Genomic DNA, 22,079 nt, shown 5'->3' with positions numbered 1-22,079 from the left:
GTTTAGTTGCCTTATTTCATATTTATGTAAGACTCCTTCTTTCGGTTGATTTAACCGGAACTTAACTGACAGATGGTTGCTAACCAAACATTAAGAAAACGGACCTATGTCTGTTAAAGGCTTCTTCTTGATGTCATGCGTGAATGTTCAAAAATCTCTTGCAGAATTGGTATCTCGAATTCCGTCATCATTCATGCTTTTGCGCCATATTTAGTGTCAAATTTGTACCGTATTCCAAGACTGTTTATTTTATAACAGAAGATTTTTAATCTCTTGCTCGATTGGCACCAAATCAATCCACAGAGTTTATTTTTCTGTTTAGAGAAGCAAAAATTAACAGCACCATTATTTGATCTGAAATATCGATGCCATAAAATTATGCCACTAGTTACACGATCTTATATTTATAAGACTGTATTTCTCTATTAACAAAAATTACAAATCTCTTAACACGGTTCTTTCATGTTCGGACTTTGATGACAAGTCTAAGAAATAACATATATAATCCACCAATTCTATTATCCCATTTATACAGGAAACACAATTAAAGAGTTTGACACTTTAGAATCTTACTCAACAGTTAGAAGGCGACCATCATGACCATTCTCCAAATGAAATAAAATTAGCTTCATTACCTGAACCATATAGTTATTGTAACTAAATACATTTTCTGGGCTAACAAAGGGCATTTGACTTCTGCATTGTTTATCGGTGGACTTGCGACAGACAAAACTAAACTGCTAAACAATTTTGGGTATATATTGCACCAGTCACGGAAGCTATTACACATTGTATTGCCGGTGGCGGATTTACCAACACAGGCTGAAGCTTTGGCCGGCAAATTTTGAACGGCGACAGATTTTGCTCCAAAATTTTGTATTTCTATTCACAGAATTACAAGAAAAATTATTAAATACACACCAAATACAAATTTAGAAACTTTTATAGAAATTCAAACATTTAACAAAATTTAAATTATATTATTCTTATTACAGCTAAATGCTAAAAACTTCAACGTCTCTACATTGAAATGTTGTTATAATTTTTCCTCGATGAACTTAAATACTATGAAATCCGCTTGCACAAAACTCGTTGTCTTCTTACAAAAAATATCAGTAAATCAAATATCAAAATATACTTATGTTGGCGTGCATAACTGGACGCATGAGTTTCTTTTGGCTTTCCTATGAAACTATTGGTTTATGTTGCCTATTATATAATAATTTTTCGTTTTGCTTTACGTTTAAAGAAATAAATAAACATGTAAAATAAAAAAAATTGGCAAATTGAATGAATATCAACTTTTTTGTAGCATCTTACGTTGAATTTTGGCAAATATCCGACCAGTATTGCTCGCCACTGTATGTATACCAAGTCTAATAGGTGGAAATTTGGCGCATAAGAAATTACTTCACCTGGCCGTTGAACACCAATGACACCATGTAGACAGATTGACCATGCAGGGAAAATGAAAATAATCGTTATAGTATATAGGAGCTACCAAACTTGACGTACATATGTATGTACATACCTCCTTATCTGAGAGAAATACTTATGTATGTATGTACACTGAAGCTGCACTTCAAATTTTTCATATTTACACATACATACTATGTATGTACATATGTTTCGACGATATTTTCTAATTCTATAATAAGTTGAGATTTGCTTAATTTCTATTTAAAACTATACTTATATTAATGAGGCTGGCATTTCTCTGACCATTTGCTCGTATGAAAAAACATAGTCGACCTAGTAGCTCAATTTGCAGTTTATACTTGTAGTACGTGATTCACAACCAGTTCAATTCATTGTAGGTATGTACATTTGTAAAATCACCCATGCACTATGTATGTACATGTACTTCATTTAGGGTTGATGTCTGTTGGTTAGAGTTTATTTTGAGGTCATATTACATCAATAAGGTTTCCAATGAAATTTCCCCTTTTGTTGTTATGGACTTTATTGTTATATCTGGTTGGCTAAATTTAACTTCATTCTACAAGTTTTGTTATTCAACATAATTGATGGTTGGTAAGCACACCACACATACTAGCCTGTAATAACTTATTCCCCTTATGTTTGTTTGTATCGCTTTAAAATATGTATATATCTATCAAAATGATAAGGCTGATGCGACAACTTTTATATCCTACAAACTATTCAAATTAAATTGATCCACAAATGTAAGTTTGATGAATATCAATCCCAAATTGACCTAGAAATGCAGCTTGAGATTAAACAGTATTGCAACCACGCCTACTTTCTCCAAATTATTACATTTTCATTTGAATTAGCTTATTTAAGATTGCGAAGGTAATCAAAATAAAACTAAAGCCATAAGTACCTCGAAAATGTGACCTTCTTCCAGACAATGAGGAAATCGGACCGTATCGCTTGAGAATCAAGTAGAAATGTCGAAAAATAAGAAAGACATTATAATTAAACTAATTAGGTATTTACCCTTTGTTTAAGGTCTCATCTGATCTAAAATTTAAATAAATTCTATAATATCCCAACATGTTGCATAGAAAATAGTTGATTAGTAGATTAGATTATATATATACATATACATATGTAGAATCCTATATGTATATATCGAAATTGTGTATGTCCGTTTGTACGTCCAATTGATCGCACCACTGATAACTTAAGTAAAATTTATTGTCACTTTGAAGCGGTTTGTCTCGCTTATTGATAAAATATTCCCAAATACGGGATTAAAAAAAAATAATAATCCCGCATACCAGAATAAAAAATAAATTTATTAATTCCACATACCGGATTCGAAAAAAAAATTCCTCAAGCATATGTATAATTAAGAATTAAAAGGAGGATTTGTTTTAGAATTAACATTATACCTTCATTCAAATCAAAAAATAATATTTTTAATTTTAAATTTTTAAATGAAATTAATACCAACATCATAAAAACAAAATTTTTATTTTTTAATCCAAAAATTTTTAATTAAAAAATTCGCAACCCTGAAAGTGTATCAGTTCAAAAATTAAAGGATGAGCGATGCAAAACCTCTTGCCACCGTTTGAAAATGGACGTAATCGGGGTACGACCACTCATACATAAATATATCACCATTCTAAATATTAGCTTATTTGGCACTAACCTCCATTATTCCCAACAGTTGCAGAACTTGTTTCTGTTTTCGTTTCATAAATTCTTACAATTTTCAAGAGTTTACAAATGCTTTATGCAGTTATTGCATTTGTTTCTGGTTTCAGAATTTTCTCAGTTATTATTATACCAAATGTTTCTTGCATACTGCACCGAAAACCACATTTTTCTACAGTAATATCATTTTTCACATTTAATACAAATTTACTTACATATGTAGAAGCTCATGTTTCTCAATTACACAGGTTAGTTGAAAAGTTTCTGCGATCGAAGTGAAAAAATACTGTTTTTGGTACGAAATATATTTTTTTAATCAATATACACTTATTTCAATGATCATCCAATAATTTTATGCCATCCCCTCTACGGCTGTAATAGCTTCTTCATTTGACGAAAAACGCTTACCACAAAGGAATTATTTTAGGTTTCTGAAGAGCTAGTAATGGCTGGTAGTCAAATCTGGTGAATACAGTGGATGCTCAAACAATTCGTACATTATTTCGTTGAATTTTGCCATTGCTAAAACACCTTTGTGAGCAGGTACATTTTCTTGATGAAAAATTATTTTTTTGTGCCGCAAACCAGGTCTTTTCTCACGAATTTTTTTAATCAGCTGATCCAAAAGGTTCCAGTAATATTCAGAGTTGATTGTTTTACCTTTCTGCAGATAATCAATCAACAAAATTATTTTTGCATCCCAAAAAACTGATGCCAAACCCTTCTTTGCTGATCGTTGTGACTTCACCAGTTTTGGTGCTGAACAATCAGCTTCAGTCCACTGTAAACATTCTTGTTGGTAGATCCAAGTCTCATCCATAGTTAAAAAACGACGCAAGAAATCGGTTTTGTTCAACTTAAAACGCTCCAAATTATGCTGAGAAACTTGTTTTCGATCCAGTTTTTGTTGATTTTTTAACATGTGCGGCACTACGGAAACACCTTTCTCATATGTAATTCTGTATGTAAAATCCTCAAGCAATTTCACTCTTAATCAAACTTGGATCTTCACTAACAATATTTTGAACTTGCTCAATGAGTTTTGGTGGTTGCGGTTTTTGGTCGTCCGCGTGGATCGTCTTCAAGCCTAGTACGACCACATTTAAATTCACCAGCCCAAAATTCAACGGTGGGTTTTGAAGGTGAGGACTACTTTTAAACCTTTCAAAGCAAAGAATATAATCACTGCGCGATATTAATTTTTTTCCATAAAAAAAATACTCTGACAGTCAACTTCAAATGGCTTGTAAACAAAGAATTAATTGACAGAATGACTTGTAACATTGCATGTGTTCTCACCACAGATGTACCAACTTAATTAAAGAAAATTTGGAGCTGGTAGTGCTATTTCTTGGTGAGACCACCCAACTTCTCGACCAACCTGTATTTTTAACTTGTTCTTAGCTTGGCACTTCGTTTTTACCATTAAATAAACGGTATTGTTTAAAATATAACATGGATGTATACATATGTACCATATATGCACACTCAAAATTTTGGGTACATTTTTAATAGCACTATATTATGTGAGCCCAATATCACAGAAATAGTTTTAAGGTTTTTTTAAAACATCATTGTTTTGAATTAATATGAAACTAAACAAAATTATCAGAAATTCTAGATATACAAGTTGGTACATACATATGTTTTTGTGGATAATTATCTAGCCAAATTTTCAAATTAAACTTATTGTCCAAAGTACGGCGAAAAAAGGACATGCAGTTTTTGTTTTCAAAATATTAAATCGTGGGAAAAATACTGAAATTGAAAGCCCAAACTAATGAAACTATAAATAACGAAGAGTTGAAAAATGTATTCAAATCTTTAAACGAAATAATAGCTCTGCAAAAAGTAATTCCGGGGTTAAAGCTTTAATTCTAATGGGTAAGAAGTACATATCTATGTATCTGTGAATATAAAAATTTGGCAATCAATATTGAACGCATTTGCGATGTAAGGAAATACTGTCCATACCCTCTTCACATATTAAGTTTTTTACATAAAGCGCACATTTCAAGAATAAAGTGAAAAGTTGAAACATTAAATTTGGTTGAAACTCTTAGAAACTTAATGCTATGAGATACAAATGAAGTGACTTGATAGAGGAATTGCTGAATTTACAAAATGATGGAACAAAGCTCTACTTGGACTTATTTAAACCTATTTATTATTTAAAGAATTTTTTTTTAATAATTTCCGTTCATCTACAAATAAACAACTCAATGCTATGTGTAGCTAAAACCCATTAATAGTAATTTATAAACATGGAAATCTCTTATTTAAAACAATATATCAGCTGGATAATTTTGAAAAAAATTTAAAGTAAAAGTAATTGTGGTTCACCCTGTACCGAGGGTACATTCTATTATTTCACGATGTGCAGCTGTTTTATTGTTGCAAACTGAACTGCAAATATTGCGTTTAAAGGGACGGCGAATTGTGCTTACATACTTCCGAATGCAGCTGCTGGCGGAAATGAAAAAAAAAAACCTATTGAGCACAAAAGATGAAAAACTAGAAATAAAACAAATTTGAAGTACAAATACAAGGGCCAACTTGTAAAAATGGTATGTATGTATATACGAACGTAAGTATGTACGTGTGAAATTAATCAGTATACAGAGATACCAACATATCCACTTAGGTGAAGTTCCATTTGAGTAACAATCGTTCCTCATTGCCCAACTTCTATCTTGAAAAACTTAACATGTTGGTAACGTCAAGGCAGTTGGTAATGCAAATCGACCACACCCAAAAAAGGTCGTTAAACGAAAAGATATAAAGTGCCTTATCTCAGTCGTAAAGAAATATACGAGTATGTAAGCTATGAAATATAATGTTAATATAATAAATAAATTAATTAGGATAATCAAAAAAATGGCTCGAGGCAGGGTTTCGCTCATTGTTATGTAGATGAAATTCCGTATCAATTTTTTTTACCAATTTGCATTACCTCCTTTTTGTTTGTTTGAAAATTGACGAAATGATACTAGAATCATTTATCATACATACACACATATGACACCATTATGAGGACCTGGATGCCCTCAGAATGCTTTTGCCTTACAAAATATTGTTAAAATCGGCTCAAACCGTGATTATCGACTTTCTGATTTATGTCTGGTTAATTTCTGAGATATTTCAAAGAATTTAAGTGGACGGATCTTCCTTACCAAAATGTGGCTTGGCCTTAAAAATCACTCCAAACCTTTCTCTAGCTCCCTTATACATTATGTAATGATAATCATCTATCTGGTTAACTAAGTGATTCGGTTAATGTAAATGACATATTTTAATTTGAGGCTAATGTATCAAGTCGGCCCATGTGATATACTCAAAATAATGAAATTCTTAGTTAAAGTCATAGCATTATGTGTTTATATTAAATACGTTGTTTTCGAAATGATATTTAGAATATTAAACAATTAATAATAATGAAACTACAAACATACATATGTACATATGTTTTTCCATGAACTGTAGGCTAAATTAAAGAGGTATTTTAATCTATTCACTATTTCGATCAATGACAAGTGTTTAATGACAAATTTTCCACGCCTTTAAGAGTACAGAATACAATAGTATTTTGGGCTGCATCAGAATTTAGACCTTCCTTATTTAATGGCATTTATTGTTTGACTTGTTTACTTTCTTTTGGCATTTCGAAAATATTAAAGTGCCTGCACATGCGCAGCTTCACCGAATCGGCAACAGGTAGTTGAATTTTGTAACGTGACTAATACAAAGAATTGTATGGCATACGTGCGTGACATATTCAATAAAATGTCATTGGTTAAAACTACGGTATACGATACTACACTGGCATAAGAACAGAAGAGAAAATAACGAGCAAAGCAGCCGAAGTATAATAGAGCTGAACAGACAAAAATCATCGAAGTAGCCTTCGTTTCAGAAGCCATTATCACAACCACCAAACGGATCAGCACGTAAAAGCGAACGAATAAACAGGGGAATAAATGTTTATGGAAGCATTCCAAATGGAATTTAACAGAACGTTATGCTGAAAATGTGGTTAAATAAAAAGGTTATAGAATAAAAATATATGTACGAATATGTAGTCAAAAGGTATGAAGAAAATGCACATACCTGCATATTTATACACAAATACATACATATATGTAGATGTATATACATTTAAGAAGGTGAGTATAAACGATATAAAGCAAACAAAGACAAAATACTGGTTTATGTTGCCGCAACCAGTAGCCGTATGTGCCTCTACTTCCAACCGAAACTTCCAACGACACCAAGAAGCGAAAGCCGAACATTCACATTAGACACCAAATACAACTAAGCGATAGTATGTATACATTGTAAATAGATTTTATAATTTGGTGTATGTATTTGATGTGTAAATGCCTTTGTATGATAGTGGAAATGTCACCTACACATACAACTGTAGATATTTAGTACAATTTATAAATTCAAAGGCAACTTTAATGTATACAAAAAGTGCTTTTATTTTGTAATGAATGCGCGTGTGTATTTCAGAAAATATGCGAGCATCATTATTATGTTAACCATTTATCATTTAAAGATCAAATGCATTTTTTAAGAAATATCTGGCCAATTGTACTACGTTCGTACACATGTTTATATACTTAAACGTTCTGTTTATATTTGTAAAGTAAAAGATCATAGTATTACCATCTCATATACATACATATGTATACAGAAAAGCTCTACAACCATGCGTATATACATATATATATATTTTTCATATACATATGTATGTATTGTATTTTTGGTTTATGATGCATGCATTTGTATGTATGAACGATAATGTAAAAATACAGAATCGAATTAACAACTAAACCTAAAGCCGAAGCAAGAATAATTACCAAGGCAGTCGGTGGCGACGCCAACAGGAATTCGACCAAGAAGTAAAATAAACAGCAACAGATGGCTTGTCGTAAAGTCGACTCCATACTATCGAATTCGAACATATGAAAAAGCTGGTACAATCACATCATACTCACATACAATATGTGTATGTATGTAGATATGTATGTGTGTAAAGGGGTTTTCAATTAGGGCGAATAGATATTGAAATAGAATATAGCAAATGTGTGCCGTATTCAAAAAGTTCATTTTTATTAGAACGATGCATTTACATGCATACCAACATGCTTCATATGTACATAAAACATCACTACGTTTATTTGTTTTTATATGCCCTTGAGCAAAACGGACTCGCTCAGGAGAAACCAATATACTGCAGCAACAAAAACGAATAAGCAACAATTCGCTTACAATCACATAATAAAGAAAGTACTTACACTTAATGACAATAAATGTTATGACACCTACATATTTGACTTTTGTCATGAATAGGACATTTCGAGAAAAATTGCATTACGATCGAAAATACATTTAATATTTTTTGTCTGATGCATCCTTTATCTGAATTCGAATTGTGATAAGAGATTGAAAATAATTAACTAACAAATTACATGTGACTGTTTATATGTCAATTTCGTCGTTCTTCGTAATTATTTATGAGTATCCTCAACTCATTTGAATAGGTATATCTGTTAAAAAAAAGACCTTTTATATAAAATAAAATACCTTGTTCTATTGTTTTAATTTTTTATTTTGATTCTCAAACTCACACTTTAATCATATATTCTCATTTCCTCTAAAAAATTCTGGCCTGTAAAAATCAATGCCTTACAAAAATAATTTATGTTCGTGTTATATGTATTTGTATGTATGTATGCACATTAAAAATCTACATAAATGCATACCATTAATTACACTTAGCTGCCTATAAACAAATGTCCGTATATGGACTTACATATGGTATATTGTTTTATATTAGTTATTGTAACTATAAGTGGTTTTTCGATTTGTTTTATTGCTACCCTAGAATATTTGGAAAATATCTTACATTTACATTCTTAGATATGTAAATGGGGCTACGCAGTTCAAAAGTATGCTAAAAAATCGTCATCACCTATATTAAGGTATGTTGCATGTCTTTAAAATCTAATTCAAATCTGAAATATTTTTTCCTATCTCATATACTTATGTACATATCCGTTAGTGCTATATCGAACTATAGTTACGTACTTGTATGTGAAAGGACTTTAAATGCGTAGGGAGGTTTCCCTATGGAACTTATGACCCTTAATGTGTTTTAGTTTTTAACTATATTTCTAAATTAGATATGCGATATGATTTCGGTTTCAGTTTGTAGCCATTCCTTTAAATTTTAAATTCTTTTAGTATATAATTGAAGACTTTCGTACGATATAAACTAAATCAAATCAGAATTAAATTACAGATATCTAAATGTTTTATTTGTGTTTATTTATTTCAAATAACACAATATACGATTTATATAGATATCGCATTCCTTCCTGGAATATACTCGCTATATATGAGATTGTCAATGTGTTTCTTAAAAGAGAAAAAACTATTTAATATAAATATTTGTTCAGTTATTTTGTGAATATACATATGTGCGAACACTTTTTTTCTACAATATGTTTTTCCTTATAATTATGTACATCACTTCTCCATATTAAATTACTGACAAAAAGTAATTTAAAATATATGTATGTATATTAAGACAAGCGCCAATTTACATTTGCATAAGTATTTGTGTATGATTTGTTTTCAAATCCATCATCCATACAAACATGCATTTGCAAAGCGTATGTATGGGTGTATGCATGTACATTTACTATACCTTTAGCTATGGTCTTAAATTTAAAGTCTTTTACATTCGGTATGAAATGTCAATGGAAGCTTATATTCCAGCTTTATATACGCCAACCTTGTTCATCATCTACATTTGAATCTGTGTCCGATGGTTCTTCCCCATACATATCGGCCAATTTACGGAATCGTGGCCCGAAATTCGACAAATAATCAAAATTGAGATCACCATCATCAGTGCAGGAGGCTAGACTAGAAAGACTGCCATCCGAGTTACCATCACCTTCGTACGCGTAGTTCCGCACATCATCCACCGGATACGTGCCAGCTTCCCGATCACAATTCTCTTTTTTATCACCCAAAAAGCCGCCAATATCAGGAATTTCATTATTTGGATCTTTAATTGATTGTAAGGTATGTGGATCTTTGTACAGCTTCTCTTCGTAGAAAGGTTGCGAGCGCAACACATTAAGATCATAGTCAGTATCTCGCTCACCACCGCCCTCATCTTCGTAATTGATTATTGTTTCTCTTATATCGTCAATATCCTTTTCATGCCAACCATTCTTTTGCTTCTTCTGTACTACCACAGCCAATAAAATAATAAGCAGAAGAAGTATGCATGCCACAATAGCAATGATAAAGTTGCGGTCTATGCCGAAACTAACGGCCACTGCAACGGCCCGCTGACAACCCGAATCAATATTACGTGATATTGCAGGCGCTCCCAAATTGTATGTATGATTATTAATCGTCAAATTACGTATGCAACCGAAGAAACCTTGACGGCTCGGCGTATATGTCCAGTTAAGTTTTTCACCTAGCTGCAAGAGATCCACTGGTGTGCCACCAAGTTGCAATGGCGAATTAACATTTAGAAACTCATTGGGGCCTTGTGGGGCACCCAAACTGATGCAAGTTGATAGGCGGCAATTGTCGACTATCATTTCAATACTAGTTCGTTGTAGTATAATGTCCAACTGATAAGATTTGCCGACCTGTAGCTGAATGTGTCGATGCTCGATACGTATGGCACCTGAACCATAGTCCACAGTAAGTGTGGGATAACCCTTTACCAACTCTAATGACAAGAAGTCAGATAGTGGCAACAGATGGTTATAATTTATTGGTCCCAGATACATAATTAAACCCTGGTCAGTTTGTGGCGCTACCTCGAGGCTGATTTTAGTGTTCTCGCATGGCGATATGGGCTCGTAGAATGCATAGCCATTACCATAGAACCCAACCGATACTAATTCACAGTGAGGTCCGGTAAATCCATCTATGCAATCGCACATATCGTTCTCTCCAATGCGCGGTGTTCCACCATTGAGACAATAAGTGCTTACTCTCGCCTCACAAACACAGTGCCACTCAATAAATGCGGTCACGCCAACAAAAGACGAAGTATTGGAGTATATCATATAAGGAATATTGGATTTATGCAGCGTGTTCATACACGATGATTCGCATTTGTACTTCTCAATAAGACATTCATCAATATTAACCATTAGCATTTGCATGCCCAACTCGTTTTCGAGTTTTTGTTGGTTCTGCGCCACGATGCCATTCAATTTTTCTGGTGCGTAATATGGCGAACCATGTGCTGAATAACGAACATCCAATGTGTTGTTAGCATTTTGCAATACCGTGAATACATCGACATTTGTGACTGAAGTATTGAACAGTCTTGCAAGTGAATATTGTAAGCGATCTTTTATTGAAAGTGAATCGTCGGCTTGAGCGTCACGTGGCACACTGATAAAACTCTCCTTGGTAATGTTGTAGAAACGAATGCTGCCACTTTTGTCTACAGCTTCTTCAGGCAGTTCACGTACAATAACAGTAACATCAGCATCTACCGAATGACGTGGTATAAAAGTAGATTCCTCAGTAACAACAAACTCAAGCAGATATTCGCCCTCTTGTGTTCGCTCGAGCATTGTTATCATGCCAGTGTTTGGATTTAAGCGGAAATTATCATGGGGAAAGCCATTTTTCCAACGAAACTCTTTGTCATCAAGATCCCAATCATCAGGGTCGTCAACAAAAACGCGCCCAACATCGGTGTCAGGCGCCTCACCTTTATAGTTATAAATAAAAATACGCGAAGAACCTTCCGACATAGCATTGTCATTGTCGTCGCCTATAATCAAATGTAAAATGCTTACTTTGCTTTGTTTTGGTTTGCCGGAATCGCTTATTCTTATAGGTATGTAATACTCTTTTTGTTCTTCCCGATCGAATTGTACATTTGCGAATAGGTAATCATTATCGATGCTAAATTTGGTTTTAATATCTGCGGATGCCTCACTATCGATGCCGAACGTATATGGGGGTCCATTCTGTGGTTCGTCATAATCATTTGCCTGCAATTGCACAACTTGTCCAGGATTCCGATTCTCCTGCCAAATAACAGGCATTATATTCACCAAAAAGGGCGCATTATCGTTAATATCCTGCAGATTGATAATCAAATGTGTAACAGATTTCAAGCCTTGTCCATCTTCATCAACTGCCGCGATTAACACCTGCCAACTCTTATGACCATCAGGGGGATCACGGTCTAACGGTTGTATTAATTTTAAGCAACCATCGTTATCTATGGTTATCATCTTTTTCTGTTCCTCCTTAACCACTGAATATTTAATATGCTGATCTGCTGTACGATCCTTTATATCCGGATCGTAGGCTTCAATATTCAATATACAATAGTCAAAAACCATTTCTTCTTGTATAGTTTTCGAATATTTCTCCTTAAATTCTGGAGGATTATCGTTGACATTCGCTATTTTAATTTTTACAGTGGCATAATCATCATAAATCCCATCAAAGGCACGAATTTTTAGCACATATTCGGTGATATTTTCGTAATCAAGTCGCTGATTCACTGTTATTTGGCCTGTTTTCTTTTCAATTTTGAAAGCATTTCCCACATTTCCACTTTCGATCGTGTATACAATTTGTGCTGTATTATCTTCGTCAACAGCTTCTACCTCAATCACCATAAAATTTATGTTCGCATCTTCGGGTAAACTGTCATGTACATATTCGGCTAACTGAAAATGTGGCTTATGATCGTTTTTGTCCGCAATTTCAATGCGAAAAACTTGTTGCCCACGATTTGGTTCACCGTTGTTATACAAACTGGAGGGTGAATTATCACTTGCAATAACTTTCACATTGTAAAAATCACGCTCCTCACGATCGAATGTGGTCAACGCCGTTATATTACCAGTATGGGGATCAATTTTGAAATACTCCCGGTTATCGGCCAACTCAAAAGAAACAATATTATTGGCTTCTGTACCGTCCATATCGAAAGCACGCACCTGCATTACAGGTGTGCCGGGTAGTTCATTCTCAAGCAATGTACCTTTGTTCACTTCCGTAAAATATGGTATGTTATCGTTTACATCGACAACCTTAATTTTAATAATATGCTCTGCAACTAAATCGTATGTATTGCGCGCAATCATAGTTAGTGTGTATTCCGTAACCGATTCATAGTCGAGCAGTTTGCCCAAACCAATCGTAACCGTAGTGCCAGTTTGATTGAACACAAATGTCTTTTTACTATTCGTTTGCTCTGTACGCCCGGTAACTAATTCAAATATAACCTCTGGTTTATCGGGAACATTAGAAACGGCTCGCAAAGTTGCGATGGGCGTAGAATAGTTCATATAGTCCTCTTTTAAATATATAGGATCTTCGATGGGATCAACAAATGATGGTGGCTTCTTCGACGATTCAACAACACGAATACGAACTTCGATTTGCGATTCTTGTTTGGAATCTGGGCTTATTGGACTACTTGGATTATACGCACTAACAGTAATTGTATAATATTGTCCAGGACGCTTATCAATTGGACGGTTTAGGTAAATAATTCCGGCTGCTTTGTCGATTTTAAAGTACAAATGATCACGAACAGGTAGGATTTCATATTCGATAATACTGTTATTGCCATCATCCAAGTCACTGGCCGAGATGCGCATTACAATTGCATCAGGCTGCAAAGAGAGAAAAAAGGAAAACCGAAATTCAAGTAAAGATATCCAAGTGTATACTTAATAATTGTATGATCATAAAATTAATGGATTTTATCGACAGACATAGACACAACCTATGGCTATAACATCTATGTATGTAAGAAGAAAAATTTGTGTGTATTCACATATACAAAATTCCAACTGGTTAGTCTGACTCTTACAAATTGGTAATGACGAAGTGCAGAAGTGACCACCGGCTGCATGGATAATCAAACGACACGTAAAACACTCACAAAGAAAACGTTAAATATACGTTAATAACATTTTTAATTAATTTAGACATGTAAAAATTGTAATGTTTTTAATACTTTCCTTCAGATGCGCCCATATTAAATAATAGACACACATCTCAGCTAACTTCTTTTGTGATTATACACTGATGGCTTCAAGTTACATTACATAATAATAAGAGTAAAAATAACAATGGCAACCGATATAGTCTCAGCACTTACTTTTCTGCGACAGTGCGCAATGAAACTGAGATTCAGAAGGTTTCCATGTTCTAAAAGAATGAGTGCTAACAAGGTGTCGTCTGGTGCATTGAACTTTGGAACTGGAAAGCTTATAAGAATACAAAGTATGTTAACTCGTAGAAATGCAACCTACGTCTCTAGGCAAGTGTTTCTATGTAATATGTCTTTGTACATACAGTATAGGAAAAAACTAAAGCATACCCTACATTTTTTAATTAAATAAGGAGGACATTGGGACACTTAATGACAGTGTCACACTCAGATCAAACGCATCTGAACGAATTTTTGCCGACATTTTAGGTAGTTCGAATATTGAAATATTAAAAATGGCAATAGACAGGTATTAGTCAGAATTTTACGAAACAATAATAAATGTTTGCAATAACTAATGCAGACTATTGTGAAATATTTCAGTAACATAACCTGGCTACAGCAGCATTATGCCCCAAATAAAGAGACAAGGCCCAGTTTTTAAAACTGATCATAAATTTCACGGTATTGGTAATAGAAAAAACCTAACCGTTTAGTCGATAGGTCGAATACCAAAAGCTCTAATATATACATAATTTATTATACATACATATATACAAAAAGCCTTTTTTGTTTTAAGTAAAAAGTAGTTTAAAACAAGTAAGAAAAGGCAAATTCGGGTATAGCCGAACATTTTATACTCTCACAACTTAAAGGGATCAAAGCCATGGAAATACCTACCGGTGTTGTGCAAACATATAAATATATTAAACCTTTGGGAAGGTTAAAATTCCGGGTCCGTACCGGTTACTTAAACCCGACTGTAGTCTGTTCCCATAACAGTCAGTAACCAGAACGGACCCGAATTTTTTTCGGCCAAGGACTGTCAACTCGACAAAATTTTGCGGCTACAACAACAACCCGACTGTAGTGGGAACGGGGTCCACATATTTGATGTCTGGGTCCTTGAAATGTTATGGTCTGATTTCGACAATTTTTGGGCGTAAGATGAAATACCTTAAGGGCATTATTTGTCCAAAATTTCATTCTGATAATAAAAAATCCGGTGAAATATTAAAAGTTTATTGTATGGAAAATAGGCGCGGTTGTCAACTGACTTCGCCCATTCTCACAGTGTACCATAGAAATATTTATTATTATTATATATTTACCACATTACAAACCAAATTTGGTCCAAATTGGTCAAATAGTTCCTGAGATATAGAATTTTACCAAAAGGTGAGCGGTGCCACGCCCCTTGCCCAATTTTTTCACCTGAACCTATAAAGCCTTTCACTACTATCTTGGATGTGAAATATAATGTTTGTGGTGCATTTATTCAGTGAGTTATCGCACTTTTAGTGCGTTATATGGGGAGTGGACGTGGTTATTATTTGATTTTACTCATTTTTACAGTGTATGAAAAAGTACTAAAAAAACTTCTTCTCAGCAAGTTCAACTGAGTAAGCTTTAGCGATTATTGTTATTTGTTACCTTTATGAAGTTCATATCCCTGCACAAAAGTACCGTTTTCTTTCTATTAAAATGTGTACGTGGCAATGTTATTGCGTATAATGTTGATTTGATGTAGACACATGAATAGCGCATTTTTAAGTAGACTACAAGGTGCGTTCCAAAGTAAACAGGACTTTAAAAAAAAAGACAAAAAAGATGGTTTTATCGGCAAAATCTATTAATTTTATTCAAAATAGTATCCTTCTGCTTTAATGCAGCTTTTTGCACGGTCCAAAAGCATGTCGAACGAGTATTTTAGCTCGTTGCCCGGTATGGCCGCCAGTAGGCCAGTGCAAGCCTTTTGAATGGCCTCCACGTCTGCATAACGCTTTCCTTTCATCGGCAAATGCATTTTTCCGAAAAGGTAGAAATCGAACGGTGCCATATCAGGTGAATACGGGGAGTGGTTGATTGTTAAAATGTAATTTTTAGTCAAATAATCGGCCACAAGCGTCGATCGATGAGACGGCGCATTATCGTGCAACAAACGCAAACTTCCATCTTCGCGATATTCGGGCCGAACACGTCGAATATGGCGCACCAAACGCTTCAAAACTCCAAGGTAGAATACCGCATTTGGCCGGGTGGAAAAAATTCTTTGTGGACAATACCCTTCGAATCATAAAAACAAATCAGCATTGTCTTCACTTTTGACTTCTCCAGGCGCGATTTTTTGGGTTTCGGCTCATTTCTCATTTATGTCCTCACGACCACTCTGAAAACGTTGAAACCATTCGTGCACTGTGCTACGGGATAGGCAATCATCGCCATAAACTTGATTCATCAATTGAAACGTTTCGGTAAAAGTTTTACCAATTTTAAAACAAAATTTAATGTTGGCTCTTTGTTCGAAGCTCATTTTCGCACCGATGACAAAAACATACTGACACTAAAACGCAATAACTTCACTTCCAATTGATGAAATGTCATGAAATTTTTACTGGAAGTCGATAAAGGATAGCAGATTCTAACGCATTAGTCGACATATAGATGGCGCCACTAGAGTTTACTTTGTTACTGATTACTTTGGAAAGCACCTTGTATAATATTTACTTTGAATTTGTGTCAAGTCCTCCTGTGTTTTTAATTTTATTTTGGGACAAATCATTATTTCGTCGATATTTTGTAAAAAAAAAATAAGATGGAGAAAAGGCAGCGCTTATATGCGGAATGAGTAAAAAAGGAAAAGCTTCTACCGAAATTCGTGAAATAATGCTTAGCTCTCGAAAAATCGTATATAGGGCTCTTAATAACAAAAATACGCATCTTACGCCAACAAAAAGATATCAATAAACTCCAGACCGCGTAATCAAAGCCGATCCTTTTAAGTCAGCCAGAGGAATTATGTTCGAGGTTAATGAAGAATATGATGTGGATGTGTCTACAAAGCTCTCCAGACGGATCCAGATGAAAAAACCATTGTACGCCATCCACAAGGTCAAGCCTTTAACACTAGGTATACCAAAAAAAACATTAATCATGTCAGGCCAATTGGTAGCATAAATGGTAAAATGGACCGGTATCAGTATTTGAACAATTTGTTCTTGAATTCAATCCCATAAACTGGACATTTATGCAGAACAATGAGCCAAAACACATCGCAAAAGTAGTAAGGCATTGGCTCGACAAGGAGAAAATTACGATATTTGATTAGCCTGCGTAAATATCGAACGCGAATTTAATAGAACATTTGTGGAATGACTCAAGACAAAACTAGCAATGAAAAAATTCAATAATTTTGATCATTTATTTCCTAATAACTATTGTATTTGTGTTTTAGTTATATTTATTTATTTATTTATTTAAACGCGAATCGGCAATATACATAGATATAATAAATAATTAAAGTATTATACAAAAGTGGCTAGGGTATATTAGTGTAATATCTGGAAAATATTTAAATAATTGTAAGTTAATATGTAATTCAGACTTGATTTAGATGTAATTCAGACGAGCAGGTGTCTCTTGGTGTTTTCGGTAAAAGCAGCGTATGTTCCTCCATAGAAATCAATTTCACCTTGAAGTGAATTTACTAATTTAGCCAGTCTATTCTGAGGACCATGGATAACATAATTTTTCTTGGATTTCGATGTTTTTAGTAATCTATTTCGCCTCAGGGTAAGACCAGCAGGGGCGAGTTCAAAACTGTTTAGGATCTCATGAGCATCAGTGATGTTATTGACTAACTTGTAGAAAAAGCAGAGGTCAGCGACAGAATTTACGCTGCACCTTTTCAACTTTATCGATTGTCGTGTTAGTGTAGGGAGTGAAGCGAGGATTCCGAAATACATACAACGTAGTACTGGTTAGCCGCTAATGCTGTTTGAAATGTTGAGAGTTTTGTACGCAGACCTCTGACGTTCTGGTAGCACAGGTGGACGTAAGATACTTTCTTCTTGCTCGTTGAGCGAACGAAAATTTCTTTTAACGATTCTTGGGACACCATGGATATATTTAATTGTGTTACTGCCATCACCACTCTTCACGATTGGATCAAGCTCTTGATGCAAATTTTTCAGATGAAGTTGTTGAGAGGGAGATATATCAGTCTTGAAAATAAAACCTGAGTTTTCGTCTGTTGGTCTGTATTTGATAATGGAAAGTGCATCGGCTGCTGAGCGGGTGGTAATGTGAAGAGGACGTGTACGTCCAGGTGTAGGACGACCCAGTCTACGTAACTTGAGTTCAGTGGCCTCATCCTTGAGACTGGGAGGCAAAGCTGTGACTAACTTTGTTCTGTCATCCTCTAAACGGTTCTTTCCAGCAGCTTTATCAGACTCAGGAATATTTAGGGCAATCACGTTGGTTTCACGGCGTTTTCGTTCCGACAGTTCAGTGAAAAACTCTTCCTGGCTGGTAGGCAGCCTAATATCTACGTTTAGCTTGTCTTCAACTGATGTAAGTTTGTCATCCAGGGCAGAACATTCATTGATTTTATAGCGAGACGTTTTGTTCTGACAGTTTGCTTACCTCTTTTCTTAAGTCCTTGATTTCACTTACAACTGATTTTTTTAGGTCCCTGAACTTTCGTTCATAATTTGTTGCAAAACGTTTAAAGTGTCTCTTGAGTAAGGTTTCAATATCCTTTGACGGTGGCGGATCATCTGATTCCTCCTCATCGGAATCCAATACATCACTTGTCTTAACACTAATGTCACTTGCACATGAGTCACAGTTCCAAACTGTTTCTTTTTTCTTAATGCTGTTGGCGATGGATTTAAACTCATCGGATGAAAGGTTGGTGCACTTTGAGTGAAACCAACGTCGACAAGCCGCACATTGAATACTTGGCTGCGTTTAACTCGGATTATGTCTGAGCAATAACCACAAATCTGTTGTGTTGTATTTACTTTTTTGGGTGGCAATATTACGTCGCACACACCTTTCTTTGTTGTATGAAATTCAATTATGGTTCAATATCAAAATTTAATCGAACTTTTCCTTGTACATCCTTTATATTTTCTTATAAGAATTATTATTTCCTTTTAAGGAAACTTATATGAGGCATTAATTTAATATTCCTTCACTTTTATATATACGATTGATGTAATATTGCTTCTATGCACACTGCACATGTTTACAGCTACCTAACCCAATAATATGAATGTTAATAATTTTTAAAATGAACCTAATGCCTCTTTGAATCCATAAGTGAAACACTTATGAAATAAACAAAATATTTATTTGAAGACGAAGTGTGCTATTTATGTGTCCATACCTGCATGTATATAACTTCATATCTATATTATATATTTATATATGTATGCATATATATTGGGACAAAATGGGTATGAGCGGTATGAGGCCCCGAATTCGGGGGATGATATACTAAAGTTTTCCCAACATTATATAGTAAACTTGTAATCTTGAACTCCGAGAAAAAAAGCAATTTTTATAAATTAACATTAACAAAACATTAAGTGTAGTTTTCAGTTTTGTTACATACGTTCGTATTATTATGTTAAATAGCAGTAATCCAGGGTCCGCATATTTAACGCCTAATACTTTCGTAACAACAAACAACTATGTTGACTACACTCTATTATTATCATCAAATTGAGTGTAATTATAAGTATATTATACATATACATAGATACATATATGTATTTTAGAGCACTCACCTGTTTATCTTCCGAAATAGATTCATCGTAACGCGCCTTATTAAAAACTGGTGCATTGTCATTTACATCTTCAATAATCACTTTAAATGTGCAAACATCGTCTAATGTTGGATTACCATTGTCAGTCGCCTGCACTGTTACATACACCATTTTTTCGTAGGTTGGCTCATCGCGATCAAATCGATGCGTTGTCACAATTACCCCCGATTTGGGGTCAATGTGAAACTTTGATCGCTCTGTAGCCGATTGAACAAGGCTATATTTGATTTCTTGATCAAAGTCAGGATCTTCTGCTTGCACCATAATAACAAAAGTATTTTCAGGTTCCTCTTCCCTGACGGAAGGTTTGTAGTTGGCACAATTTTTAAAAGCCGGTTTTCGATTATCCGAATAATGCTTAACACTGCTTTCATGTATCATCGTGGACGACGAAGTCATGCCAAAATATATGGCGGAATTACCTGTACGTGCTGCAGGTAAAGCCGAATAAAGTGAGCTAACGGAATCAGGAGAAGGGTTGGGTGAACGCCTTTGTCTTATAAAAAAGTTTCCTCCACTTATCTGTGAGGAAAACTGATTTGAATTTTGTTCATCTTTTTGCAAATATGATGGAATGTAAAACACGAAAAATGGGTTATCTCTGTGGCTTGAGAGAGAATTGGACGCGCTGGTATAGCCGCAAACCAAAGTGGCTGTATGTAAATTTATTAAAGCTAACACAAAAGCTAATGTGTGATACTTGTGCAGTTTTCGACATAAATGCTTTTTTGGTCGCTGGTGATATAGCCGATGCTGTTGTAGGTGGTAAACTTGTGTTTCTGAATGTAGTTGTGACGACATTTCGTAGCATTACACTTTATGCACCAAAAAAAGATAACTTTATAGATATTTAAAATATCTATTTCTTCTAACTTTTAAATGCAATAATAGTTATTTCATTTGTTATTGTTAAATCTTTTTTCCTTAAGGCACACAATTTCAAGGAAATCAATCCAGGGCGTGTGAGTCACCCAGTATTAATTATTCATTCACCTTTCTTTTCTGTGTACGATCGCGGCGCCGTTGTTGTTGTTTACTCAAGCACCAATTAAATTATCTCCGACAAATATTTCATCGTTTTTAGCATTGCTTATTTTATTTGAACATTAATTTTCAACAGGTATCTTTTGCACAATCATAATCGCGGATATATTCCATAGGCAATTTCTTTGAAGTTTAACTGTTTTATGTACACATAGTCTCACTAATCTCAATGTCGTCGCACATATTTCTGTTGCAATTTCAACAAATATGAAAAGCGATTTAATAAGGCACACGAAAATACAAGCATGTATTCTTTTTCTTCAATTTAATGATATGTTTTATTTATGTTTAATATCATTTATGTTATTTGAAACACACCAACCATTAAAAACACAAACTTCATAATTAAGATATTTCCAAGCTGGCTCTTTCCACTGATGCTTTTTGTTTTTTGTTAAACTCGTTTTTCATGTTCGCTTTGTTCTATAACTTCCAACATGCTTCTATTACATACATTTGCTTAAAACAGGTAATTCCAGGTAAAAAAAAATAGTGGTTAATACGAACACTGTTGACACTCACACAATCGGTCGTCGACGATTCGATGTGCGCTGCGCTTCCTACGTTTAACCGACGTTTCACTTAAACAATAGAGTACACATCGTGTATACATTTATACGAACGGTTACTCTTACTTCTATAAATGTAGTTGTTCACGAATCCAACTAACCGAAAGTTTTTTCAAATGAAGTCGAAATTTTTACATTCACATAAGTTCAATAATATAAAATATTTTAAATTCGAAACATTTTCTCAAAGTAAAATCAAATACCATTTTGAATGGGGAAAACAATTTTTATGACCAAAGTCTTACTCGAATACCGGTTTTGAAAAGGCTAAACGAACTTTTCACACTGCACTTTAATTTTCAAAATTTACAACCCATATGTATAATTTCGCACTCTTGACCGTTTCTTTTTTTAATTCAAATTAACTTCACTCCTTCCACGAATCACTCAAACACCAAACACGCCACAGAAGCAACACAAGTTTGCCTCAACCAATCTCTACGCTCGTTCAGCAACAAATGAGCTTCTACCAACAAAATAAAT

At 34.3% G+C, this 22,079-nt stretch overlaps 1 protein-coding gene across 1 annotated transcript; it reads right to left on the bottom strand.

Annotated features, from left to right (window-relative positions):
* Window positions 1-8,719: 8,719 nt before the first annotated feature.
* On the bottom strand, window positions 8,720-22,061 carry shg (E-cadherin shotgun). The gene is made up of 2 exons (XM_014247026.3): window positions 19,945-22,061; window positions 8,720-13,826 (listed from the first exon to the last, which is right to left on the bottom strand). Exons 1-2 carry the CDS (start codon window positions 20,782-20,784, stop codon window positions 9,918-9,920), a joined length of 4,749 nt encoding a protein of 1,582 aa, XP_014102501.1. The 5' UTR covers window positions 20,785-22,061; the 3' UTR covers window positions 8,720-9,917.
* Window positions 22,062-22,079: the final 18 nt, after the last annotated feature.

Source organism: Bactrocera oleae, chromosome 4 (assembly GCF_042242935.1).
Source record: "Bactrocera oleae isolate idBacOlea1 chromosome 4, idBacOlea1, whole genome shotgun sequence".
Lineage (NCBI taxonomy): Eukaryota > Metazoa > Arthropoda > Insecta > Diptera > Tephritidae > Bactrocera > Bactrocera oleae.
Note: the sequence above shows the minus strand (reverse complement) of the source record. Positions and strands in the feature narration are given on the sequence as shown.